The 12,314-nt window shown below is 36.6% G+C and overlaps 1 protein-coding gene and 1 long non-coding RNA gene across 4 annotated transcripts; both read left to right on the top strand.

Annotated features, from left to right (window-relative positions):
- The first annotated feature begins 900 nt into the window (after positions 1 to 900).
- Positions 901 to 1,843, top strand: LOC149013572 (protein P21-like). The gene has a single exon (XM_089158600.1). It carries the CDS (start codon positions 933 to 935, stop codon positions 1,602 to 1,604), a length of 672 nt encoding a protein of 223 aa, XP_089014726.1. The 5' UTR covers positions 901 to 932; the 3' UTR covers positions 1,605 to 1,843.
- A 4,421-nt stretch (positions 1,844 to 6,264) lies between these two features.
- On the top strand, positions 6,265 to 11,967 carry LOC149013571 (uncharacterized). Of its 3 annotated transcripts, XR_016174040.1 has the most exons (5): positions 6,265 to 6,549; positions 7,147 to 7,384; positions 9,922 to 9,965; positions 10,164 to 10,279; positions 11,873 to 11,967. It is a non-coding gene; the product is annotated as an uncharacterized LOC149013571 (long non-coding RNA). The 3 variants fall into 3 exon arrangements; XR_016174039.1 differs by having other exon boundaries at positions 6,265 to 7,384; XR_016174038.1 differs by lacking the exons at positions 6,265 to 6,549; positions 7,147 to 7,384 and having other exon boundaries at positions 9,864 to 9,965.
- The last annotated feature ends 347 nt before the right edge of the window (positions 11,968 to 12,314 follow it).

The raw sequence follows: 12,314 nt of genomic DNA, 5'->3' as shown, positions 1-12,314 counted from the left end.
ACTAAATTATTTTTTCTTGTTACAAAGGACTAAGAGTTCATAGACCCAAGAGGTAGGTGAGGAGGTATGGAGGACTGAAGTTTGAACCAAAGACTTCTTGAATTTATTGTCTTCACACAAGAGATTATGGCTTGAATCAGGATGTTCACAAATGCACCCGTGGCATGAATCAGGATGTTCTCTTCTTGTTGTTCTTGATATCCTTGTCACCACACATTTAAGATGGAGACCAATATTTGCATGCTATATTTTACCTTCGGTAGTAGAGTAAGAAAACCATATTCTATGTGGTACATACACGACATTCATATATGAGTCACATAGACTCTCAATCCGTGAATTCTAACCATACCTGCCTCATGTGCAGGGCGAAGTAAGAAAAAGCTTCTTTCTCTTTGAGTGTTTTTAGTTTTTGAATTTTTGAATAAGAAACAAATTCATTAAAATAAATAGCCAAATCATATGGGATTATGGTCTAGATTATAATAAACCCACACTATATGGATTGAAAATAGGCTACACAGTCACACGCGGCATGAACAGAACCTCCCAAGCTATAGACCATGGACCAGAAAGACTTTCAGGGTTGACCCATAAATCTTTCTGAAGAGGAGAAGAAACACATATAATTTTTGTAAGCATATGAGTCTTCCTTGTTGAATGTAATCTTTTCTACCAAAAAACAAAAAGCCTTCCTTATTGTGCGGTCCAGTACTGAATGTATTGTCTCGATCCACCACCATTCACGCACAAAGCCGCCTCACTCGTCAATGGTCTTTGAGAGTTTGGGGCATGTTGTACGTCCTCACTCACCAGTTGTTGACGATCTCAACTCACCACTCATTCGTTCCCCAATTCTATAAATTCAACCCAAGTTTAGGCAAAATCAGCAAACCAATACAAGACATTGAGGTTTTGTTTTGTTTTTCCTAATGGCTTTCTCAAAAAATCTTCCTCTCTCCACTGTTTTCACTTCAGTCCTATTCGCTCTTGCGCATGCAGCCAACTTTGAGATCAGAAACAATTGTGGCTACACAGTCTGGGCTGCCGCTTCACCAGGTGGTGGGAAGATGCTCAACCAAGGTGACGTTTGGACCATCAACGTCGCAGCAGGCACCACAGGTGGCCGTGTTTGGGGCCGAACTGGCTGCAGCTTTGATGGAAATGGCAACGGTCATTGCGAAACTGGTGACTGTAATGGACTTCTACAGTGCCAAGGCTACGGTTCAGCACCTAACACCTTAGCTGAATACGGGCTTAATGGGTATAATAACTTGGATTTCTATGACATTTCTCTGGTTGACGGATTTAACATTCCCATGGATTTCAGTCCAACCGACGGTGGATGTCATGACATCAAATGTACGGCTGATATCAACGGTGAGTGTCCCTCTGAATTGAAAACCCAAGGTGGTTGCAACAACCCGTGCACGGTGTACAAGACAGATGAATACTGTTGCAATTCTGGGAACTGTGGTGCTACCACTTACTCCAAATTCTTCAAGGATAGATGCCCAGATGCTTACAGTTACCCCAAAGATGATGCCACAAGCACATTTACTTGTACTGGAAATAGCAATTATAGGGTCGTTTTTTGCCCGTGATGAAGCTTGATCTTTTGAGTTGCAGGTCACGAACACAATATTATCTAAATAAAACTGCAAATGTTACTGTTTAGCTTATTACATGTTTCTAGGTTATTACATGTCTGGTTCGACTTTTTGTTTTATTTTTATCTTAAAAGATATGTGTGTTCTTGATCCCCGACTTTGTACTTTGCTATTGTGCAAATAAATTTTAGAGTTTTTCACATATACATCCTTGAATTTGTCATGGATGACTCCCCTAATCATTAATGTTAATAGCTGAGCAAAATGACAATGACACCCTTAATTAACAAACAAATTAAAAAATATTTAAACGAAATTCTTAATTTATCCTAAACCTTTTTCTTTCATTAAAATCTCACATTTAAGAGATGGGTGAAGAAATACTTATTTGTACCCATCTTCATCTCTACCCTTGCAGTTCTCACCTATCTTCTTCATTGATAAGAAGATTTATTGATTAAAGAAAGAAAAAAGGATTTACGATTAAAATTAGGAAATTTATGCGTAGAGATTTAGGGTTTTTCCACTACAATCACATAAACCGTCAATTTTAAAGGTTATTAATTATTTAAAGCATCAAGTTCACCACAAGGAGTATCACAAATCTCACACCAATCCATCACCGAAGGAGTACTACCACTCTTTTTCTCTATCTTTTTCTAGTACAAACCAATTTATTTAAACGAGCAGATTAAACTCCAGACAACAAAGAAGATTAGATGGAGCCCAAATGGTCCTCCATGCTAAGGACAAAACTCTCTTGAGTCTTGATATGAACAACTACAACATTCATAGCTCTTTGAAGGAACCAAAAAGTCAAGACTCTGAGATAAATCCGCCATGGTGAATGGACTAACTTGTAGAAGTGGCAACCCGAGTCTTTGTTAGGTTGGAACTTGAGCCGCCATGGTACATGGCTTTCTGATTCTCTTAAAAATTTATTATAAATCATTCTTTATTTTTCTTTTAATTTCTTTTCCATGGAATAAGGAATTTTAATCACCCTCAAAATTCTTTTTATTTTTCAAATATTTATTGATATAAAAAAAATCATATTATTAAAAGAAGTTTTAATTTTAAATAAATTCCTTCTTTAAAATAGAGAGAAAATTCTATCAGAATAATGCAAAATCATCTTTAATCAATCCTTATTGGTTAAGAATAATTAAAATGATAAAATCATGATATAAAAATATGCATAGGCATATCCCAAAAAAAAATTAAAAATGAATAGGCATAGGAGTTCATCGGAATTTAAATCATGAAAACATATGCAAAAAATCACGACTTTTTTAGATCAAGGTAGTTGTTAAAAAAAAAACACTAACGCCAAATGTAAGATTTAAGCAAAAATAAGTGTAGAAATTTAAAATTCATGCTATAAAACAAATGCAAAGTGAGGATCTTTTGCATATAACTCTAGCCATTGATCCCCACAAAGATTTTGTAAGATATAATAGAAAAGATGTAAATGATTATTCTGAACCCTAGTAACTCTAAAATGAGATGTTTTTGACTTGATGTGTTTGATAGGTTAGAACCCATTATTTTCTATCTTGGATCCATTATGGACAAAAGGCTTTGTAGGAGAGTTAAGCTCTCAAACCTACGCACGGAGAAGAGAAAAATGACCATGTAACCCCCATGAAAAATGAATAAAAATCTTATCATATTATATGAATATACATGCTCTCATTGGGGTGATGCACATGGCAAAATGCTTTCTATAGTGAAAATTGTTCCTTATATTATTGTATCTATTTTTTTTCCTAGCTTGAAATCAGAATCTGTTTACCATGGATACATGGATCAGCCCTACTAGATTTCTAGTAATTTTGCCGTAACATTTGTTACATGGAAAACCAAAAGAAACTAAACAAAATCTAATTGGATTAAGCTCTTCCATTGGAGATTAAATTTCTCAAGGGCATGTTTGGTTACATGAATCCAGAAATTTAAAATCTTTGAATTCACAAATGGGAGATTTATACCTGTTTGGTTGTGTGAATCTTTGGATTAATGAAAGCTAGAGATTCACTTTTGTACACAAAAAACGAGAATCAATAGATTTATGTGTATGAGGTAAAATTCAGAGATTTCACTCTTACTATAAAAGTGCTAAACATTTTTACCATGACTCCATAGATGTTTTCTTAGGATGAATTTACAGATTTCATTCCAAAGATTTAGGCTATCCAAACAATTAATTTTATGAACTATAACTCCATAAATTTGAAATCTCTAAAATTTTAAAATTTTCAAACTCAAGTAACCAAACAGGTCCTAAAACTTTTCACCATTTTAGATAATTAACTTAAAGAAAGCCAAGTTGAATAATAACAAAAAAACAACCATCCTTGTAGAAAGCTTACCAAATTGAGAGAATAAGCAAATCCCAATCATCCTCCGCTTCATGAATCCCCTATGCAGGGTAACCAACTAACCATGATATCGCCAAAATGATGAACTCATGGTGTGGGGGAAAAAAATTCCAAGCTGCCAAGCATGTCTCTAGATGTCTCTTGGTGGTGGCATTAGTGGAAGATGCTTTCTAAAGACCTGTCTGGTTACATGAATTTGGAGATTTCAAATTTATAGAGTCATAATTCACAAAATTAACTGTTTGATTAACTCAAATTTGTGAAAATTTCATTATGAAAAACTGTTTGGTCGACTTGACTTTGTGAATGCAAAAATGTGTAGTGCTTTTATGGTAGGGATGAAATCTCTAGATTCATGTTTTTAGTGTAAAAATATGAATCTCTAGATTTCATGAATCCAGAGATTTTCACAACCAAATGGGTATAAATTTCGTATTCATGAATCCAGAGATTTGAACTCTCCGAATTCATGTAATCAAACAGGCCCAAAAGCATGAGGAGGACGAGTATCCCCATAGCAACATCTCTGAAGACGCCATGGATATTTGTAATTCCCAACCCTATTATAAAGTCTCATAACCATCCGAAGACTGGGACAATGATCATGATTTGATATCCACTTTTCAACACATGATCTTTTGGATTTTCCACATCCACATGAAAAAGATAACATTTCCACTTCCCAACCTCATTCCAAAAGTCTCATAATCCACCGAAGTTTAGGAGTCCGGATCAGCTCCCCGTCGAGGTAGCATAAAGTGCTCCCCGACGGCTTTACCACCATAAAAACAGGGGGCCCAGGGGTGGGGTGATGGGAGGTTTTTTTTTTTTTTTTTTTTTTAATTTTTTAATTTTTTAATTTTTTACAGGTGGGTCCCACCAAATTTGTGGTGGAAAAGCTGCTGGGGAGCACTTTGTGCTCCTCGTCAAGGGTGATGATCCGAATTCAAAGTATAGTACTTGATTTGATTTGTTAATACAAGTTTTTTTAGATTTTCTACCTTCACATGGAAAAAGGAAATGCCGGATCTTCAATACCATATCTTTTTTTTATTTTTATTTTTACTTTTATTATTATTTCACGAGGACTAGGGGTTCATAGCCGACCCAAGAGATGAAGGAATTTGGGGGAAGGGAGATAGATTTCTTGAACTTACTGCTTCTACATAAGAAACTATCAACATTATATCACAGGCAATTTCACAAGATAAGTCATATTAATGAAGGCATATATGTGGCATGAATTGGGACATTCTGAAATTAAAAGAAAACAACCAAAACACATGGTCTAGGTTATAATAAACCCACACCTCAGAGATCGGAAATTGGCCAAACGGTAAGACACGGCAATGACTGGACTCTCAAGCAAGCCACAAACCATGGATCACATAGACTTTGATTGTTGACTCAATAAGTCTTTCTTAGGACAAGAAGTAGATGACACTTAATTTTCCATAGCATATGAGTCTTCCTCGTTTTGCGCTCGAATGCTGATCGAATACATTATCTCCAGTCACTACCATTGACAATCAATGTCCCACTCTTTGTAACATGTTGTCATCACTCATCAGTTGCTGGCGATCTCAACTCGCCACTCACTCGTTCCCCCATGCCATACAAGTTTATGCAAAAGCTGCAAACCAGTAGAGAACATTGAAAGTTTTTTGGTTTTTTCTAATGGCTTTCTCAAGAAATCTTCGTTTCTCCATTATTTTCATCTTAGTCCTATTCACTCGATCTCGCGCATGCAGCCAACTTTTATGTCAAGAACAATTGTGGCTACACAGTTTGGGCTGCCGCTTCACCTGGTGGTGGAAAGAAGCTCAACAAAGGCGAGGTTTGGACCATCAACGTACCAGCTAGCCGGCACCACAAGTGGCCGCGTTTGGGGCCGAACAAGCTGCAACTTCGCACTACAAGAAAAAGTAGAATTAGTGACGTTTAATTAGTGGCGGTTTATCATAAACCGCCACTAATAATGTTTATCTACTGGTGGTTTTCAATAAACTGCCACTAATTAGGGGAAAAACACGGGCTCCCCTCGGGCGGTAGGGGGTTGAGTGAAAATCTAGGGTTTTGGTGGCGGTTTTAGAAAATCGTCGGTAAGTAATAAAATATTAGTGGCGTTTGTTCTATTAACGCCGCTAAATAGCATATAAGTAGTGGCCTTAGCGACTAAATATTAATATATTTAGCGGCGTTTATATATTATCGCCACTGAAGATAAATATAGCAGCGGTTTTATAGGAACCGCTGCAAAGAACCCTAGATTTTTCCTCTCCCGCCCAATCCCGCGTCAATTTTTGACCATTTTCCGTTCGATTTTCATTTTCAGCTTCTCAACTCAGTTTGTTTTTTGTTTCAGACGAACAACTTCAGAACTCAGAGAGATCGATAGGACTTTCAAGGTGAGAAATCCACTCGAAATTTTGGATCAACTTCGGCACTCGCAAGTTTACGGTGACCATACTTAGGTTCTTCCCTGGACAAACCGGCGAATCGCAAGCTTACGGTGAAACACGGCTTTTCTCTCTTTTCTATGCTCTCTGCGATTTAGGGTAAGTTGGAATCGCTTTCACCACTTGTTTCATCTATTCTCAAGATTTGGATTCCAAGTCCTTAAGCTATTTTCAGTTTCGATTTTACTGATGGCTCCGAAATGTTGTTTTTGGTAGTGTTTTTTTTGCCATCCTTGTTATCGTTTTTGATAGGTAGAAAGTTTCAAGGATGCGATGAGATTAGGTTAAGTCATTAGTTGTCGTCCTTCACCACTGGTTTTACTGGAAATTTATCATGCCATGTCATCCATTCTTCTGGTTCACATCGAGCCTTGTTTCCGTCAACTGATATCTAGCTACTAGTGTTTCGATCTGGTACAGTGGTGGTACCGTTCATACAAGAAGACCATTGTCGTTTTGCTTGTTCTTCCTCTTCTAGTTACATGATAGACCCCTTTTTTCTTTTTTCGATCTGGTACAGTGGTGGAAAGGATTTGTTTATATTTGGTACTTCATGAAGGATTTGTTTATATGGTCTAACTCATAATAATAGGTTTGGGTATTGTCACATCTGTGTTTTTCCCCTGCTGATTTTTCCCCCTTAAATGTTTCTTCCAGTTCTTTGTTTCGTTGTGTAATTATTCTGCCCTGTTGCAGGTATGAGGTCTTGTATTAGTCATACTTGAAGAGGTGGTCTTGTTGATCATGAAGGTTCAGTAAATTAGTCTCTTCTAAAAAGTTACAAAACTCTTGGCATTGGTCTTATGCCTTGATTTAGTTACCTGAAGTAACAACTACTTCATCTAGTGTGTGAGGTTGAAGGCAGGGATCATTCCCGGGTTCTTGCATCGCCAGCCTCTCCCATCATTTCGCTTGCAACGAAGCTCATCCTCAGGTACAGTGCGCAACTTAGCCTCCTCATACCAATTATGTTTCGTTGCCTTCAATATACCAATTCTGTACTTCAATCCTCAGATCACCCACACCCACCATACAGTTAGTTTCTCCCATTCACGTTTCTGTTTTCAGCTATCTGTGTCTACAAAATATTTGGATTCCTAGTTAGTTTACAAGTGACCAAGGATTTTATAATTTTTTTTCCTCTTCCCATTTTTAAAGTGATACCTGGATGAAGATTTGGGTGGTGAAACATTGGTACAGTACAGATGAATGTATCGTCTTCTTTGGCAATAGCAATAGTGTGTGTGCTCTAATTTAGTTTTTGTAAATTGTCTTCAGTTTCTTTCTATTTGTATTCTTTCTATTTAGTTGTCTTTCTATGAAACCATATTATTAAGGGATGCCATCATGTAGATGGAGACTTCATGGTAGATTTCATTTTTCCTATAAATAAAAAGGAAAAGAATGGAGGTTTCTAAAAAGAGATTAACCTTGCTCCTAGCTGTAAGGACTGATGTCATGGTTTGGGTTTTCTTCTTCGATGACCCTTCTACTTCTCTTTATTTTCTTTGGTTCAGAGGCTTCCGCTGTTTGTTTTTCTTTCTAGTACCTGGGATAATCTCTATTACCTTATCAGGAACTGGTTTTGCAATGACTTTTGTGGAGCTGCCTTTGCTGCTCTGGCCTTTTGAGCCCGGGGCTCATCAACAATTTACACCCATCAACAATCCCGCAGCTAGCTTCTGCAAATCAATGAATTAAATTTACGACTATTGACTTGGAAGATTTGTACTCTGATTAACCACTCGAAACATTTAACATTTTCAATTTACTCTAATCAGCCTGCACATTAGGCTGTATATATCAAGGTTGGCATCTGGTTTAATGTTGCCTCCCTTCCTCTTCCTACCAACTCTGCCAACATCTCTGCAGGTTTCAATGTTGAGAATTAGTTGATTAAACTCAGTTTCACTCATTGGTCTAAGCCTCTTCGATTAAAGCTGGTCATCTCAAAGAAGGTAGGTGTTACAACTCCATATTGTGAGCCTACCATTGGCATCTTGCAAAAAAGGCCAATGTTTCTCCCACAGTCATTTATGCTATATGAAGATCTAGTTGATTTAGAGAAGCTGCTGTCCTTTGTAGGACAAATTCAATAAATTGTTCTCACTTGAAATGCAAAAAGGTAAACAAGTGTAACTGCTGATGTCTCAGGTATCAGTTCCAAATTTCGGGGGATTTATTTTATTCTCAGAGGTACTGTGAGCAGAATTACCTTTGGCTATAATTTGATTCTCTTGCTCTTTGTAGTTTCTGTTTGTAGAGTGATGCTTAGTATGAATGGTGTTTGATTTTATTTTTATTTTATCTAACTTTAAGTCTAATATTATTTTAGAAATACCTATTAGAAGTTATTTGTTTCACCACATCACTATTTTTGCCATGATTGCCCCATTTTGTGCATATGCATTTATCTAAAACCATAGAATTGCTTGCAGTGGTAATTTTTGTTGCGTAGCGACAAGATGTCAAATAATTGCCTTTTGACTAAGATATTTTTGATTCATTGAACCTTTCCAATAAATGAATCTTCTCTGAGTATTTTTACAGTGTTGTGAAGGGGTTTTGAATATCAAGTCTAAAACCAAAGGTTGATAGCTTCTTAGCATATTTAAAAATTTCTCTTTACTTACGTATTTGAGCTACATATTGCATGTTGTATTTTTGGGTGGTTCAATTTCTATAATCGTATTCTGATGTGAGATGAGATAAATAAAAACTGATTATTAGATCAACCAAGACTGCTTCCATCCATCCACGACACTAGTCATCTGACATTCTAAAGATATATACAAAGAAAACTGAAATTTGAATTTGTTGTATTTGATCCAAGTCGGATTTTTCTTTGGGTCCTCAACAGTCAACACAGTACTTAGTCCATAAAGCTAAACATGGAATAGAACAAAAACAAAATGAATTGAACAAATTTCGCCAGCTTCATGAAAATTAAGGGTAATGTACAGGTCAGAATTTTTGGTGTTGGCATTGCCACACGCTCTATCTTCCATATTAACAATTATTGGATGAGTTACTTTTCATGTGGTTTTTATTTTTAATGGAATTATTATTTTTGTGGATCTTTTTGGAGATAAAATATTCACGTGAAGAATCTTGCGTTCTTTTCCTTTTGTGTTCTTCTTCTTGTGGGTTTTCCTTATTTGTTTTGATGTTTATGTTAAACAAATCTATCTTCGAGATTCGCTGCTTCTTTTTTCTGCTTTATTATTTATTATTATTATGTCTTTATGTCCATTTTGATCCTCGTGTATAATGGTGTTCCCAAGGATCTGATCACTGTTTGACCACACCCCGTACCTCGTATTTGCTCTTATCTTCGATTTGATTTAGCTTCTTGGTAAGTCTGATCAAGATTTGAAATGGGTTTTGTTATTTTTGTTATTTCATGTATGATTTGTTTTGATCACTTACCCAACTGATTTAGTTTCCTTTGTGTTCCTGTTTCATCTTTAGCTTCCATGAAGAGTTCAGGAATGCAGTGGCCTTTCTCAAACAAGGTATGATATTTGATCGAATGACGAATTCTGCATTTACAATATCTACAGTAGATACTTTTGATGCTAAGCACAAGCCTAATGCTATCATAGTTCAGGTTCGATCTGAAGGTTGCATGAATCATGTCGAAAGATTTATAAAGTTCAGAGCCTCCGTGTAGTTCGAATAGATCTAATATTGCAATTCTCTGTGGTGTGCAGAATAGATGAAATTGGCAGCAGATAGTAGGTGTCGGCATAAGCCGGGTACAGAAGACATTATGTTTAGACATTATGTTGGAGGGCCCCATCCTCATATATCCCATCTCAAGAGACAAGTAAGACCATCTTTCCCTCTCGTCTCTCTCTCTGTCAATTATTTCATGTAACTTCTTTCTGTAATTTAATATGAGCTATTGCTTACTGGGTCATGGAAACTTTGATTACTTTCTAGTTAATTTATTCAGAAGAAAGGGAAGAAAACCTTACACATCATTGTATATTCTTTGTATAGTAAGAAATAATGAATGAATAAATAAATAAATAAATAAATGTACTGTTTTCTCATCTTTCTGTGTCTGCATCTATTTCCAAGATTGTTTAATAAAACCGATGGGTTACCATATGGGGTGCTGATGGATGTGGGTGCACTTAATGGTTGGACGGGTATGATCGGTTTTGGAAACCCAAACCCAAAACCAAACAAAACCATCCAAGGGTTTTTGGTCCAACAAGGACTGGAATTTATTATAAGTTATTTTAAGTTTCTTAATTGTTTGGGTAAATTATGAAGGAATAACTTGGCAGTTTGGCTTTCTTAGCATTAGCTTACTTTGGTGGTTTCCAATTTTAGTTGGTTCCTTATTTTCTTTAGTCTTAGCATTAGCTGTCCTTTTAAATGGGCATCCAGATCCTATGCCCCCAATATTTTCTTTTACTTTCTTATCATTAGCTTACTAGTGCTACTGATTCCATCCATGAAGAACAAAGTGATACACTAGCTAACGCATTAAAAAAAACAGTTTACTTATCAGAATCATGAATAAATTCTATACAACATTACAGTTTATTAGGCTAAGTACGGTTCCACTCCAAATTTGAAAACAATACCCTTTGAAAAATGTGATGCCATTATGTCTTGAGGAAGGCCAAACCTTAAAAATTCAAGATTCCAACCGAAGCCTTAAAAACTAGACTAAACAGTAAAAAACCGACTTAGATAATAAAGCTTCTCACAACTGAAAAAACGAGTCAAAATTCTAGTAAATGAAAATGTACAGATGATTCTTTGATGGAGAACCCCTCACTACGAGTAAGCTTTTGACCACCATTGTATGTGATATGAAGTGGTGTTGGTGGATGAATCTGGGAGAAGCCTCTCTGTTGGTAAAGAAGAAGCTGCCATGGACATGTTTAATATCCTGGACTGGTGTGAAGGATGAGCTAGGAGAAGAATGATGAGGAGCAGCCCAAGAAAGAGCATGAGCAGAGTTTGTGATCTGTGAGAGCTTCCTTCGCTTGATGTTGTAGTTGCTGCCATGCAATCAGGAACACTTAGAAACCCCCCCCCCAAAGAGCCCAGAAGACTTCAATATCCATTAACCAGTTGGAACACCAGGGCTATGAAGGAAAGAAAGAATACTCTCAACCAAAGAGGGAAGTGTGATATATGTTTAGTTAGTATCCTCTCCCAACCTCTGTAATTCTTTTTTTCAATTGTGAAATTTGTTTATATCATATAACTTGACTTTCATGGGAACAAAAAAGGAAGTGTGATATATGTTTAGTTAGTATTCTCTCCCAACCTCTGTAATTCTTTTTTTCAATTGTGAATTTTGTCTATATCATATAACTTGACTTTCATGGGAACAAAAAAGAAATAAAAGGAGCGCTACCTTGAGATTATCTTCTCAATTCTGTGTATATTGCAGGTGAGGTTGTACCTTCTTTAGAATTCCTAATGGCAGTCACTGATGCCCAGAGTCCACTTCGTGGAGTGACAACTTGTGGGTCTCTACTGCAGCAGTTGCAGGCAATCTTCTTAAACTTTTGTACCTTGCAAATTTTCTTTCAACTGGATTCCTTACATTTAGCATCCTGAATTGGTTTTCTTTGGACATGTAGCAATGCGTATGAAACTGAAGAAATCACAAATTGTTATTCTGTTTGCATTGCAACAAATATGGGAAGAGATTGCTGGGAATTTGAAACTCGGTGTGAGGGGGTGGGGCTCCTGCAGTTGATGAAGCTGACCTGTGTCCTTGAAGAAGTTTGATGAATTTAATGCTCAACTCCAAGAACTTCAGAAGTTAAGTTTTGGTACTGAAGAGAAAGAGTGGCTGCTTATCCTTGCAGAGAGAGAGAAGACAAGAG

Source organism: Hakea prostrata, chromosome 6, assembly GCF_041222555.1.
Source record: "Hakea prostrata isolate BN-2017 chromosome 6, UWA_Hpros_2, whole genome shotgun sequence".
NCBI classification, from domain to species: Eukaryota; Viridiplantae; Streptophyta; class Magnoliopsida; order Proteales; family Proteaceae; genus Hakea; species Hakea prostrata.
Note: the sequence above shows the minus strand (reverse complement) of the source record. Positions and strands in the feature narration are given on the sequence as shown.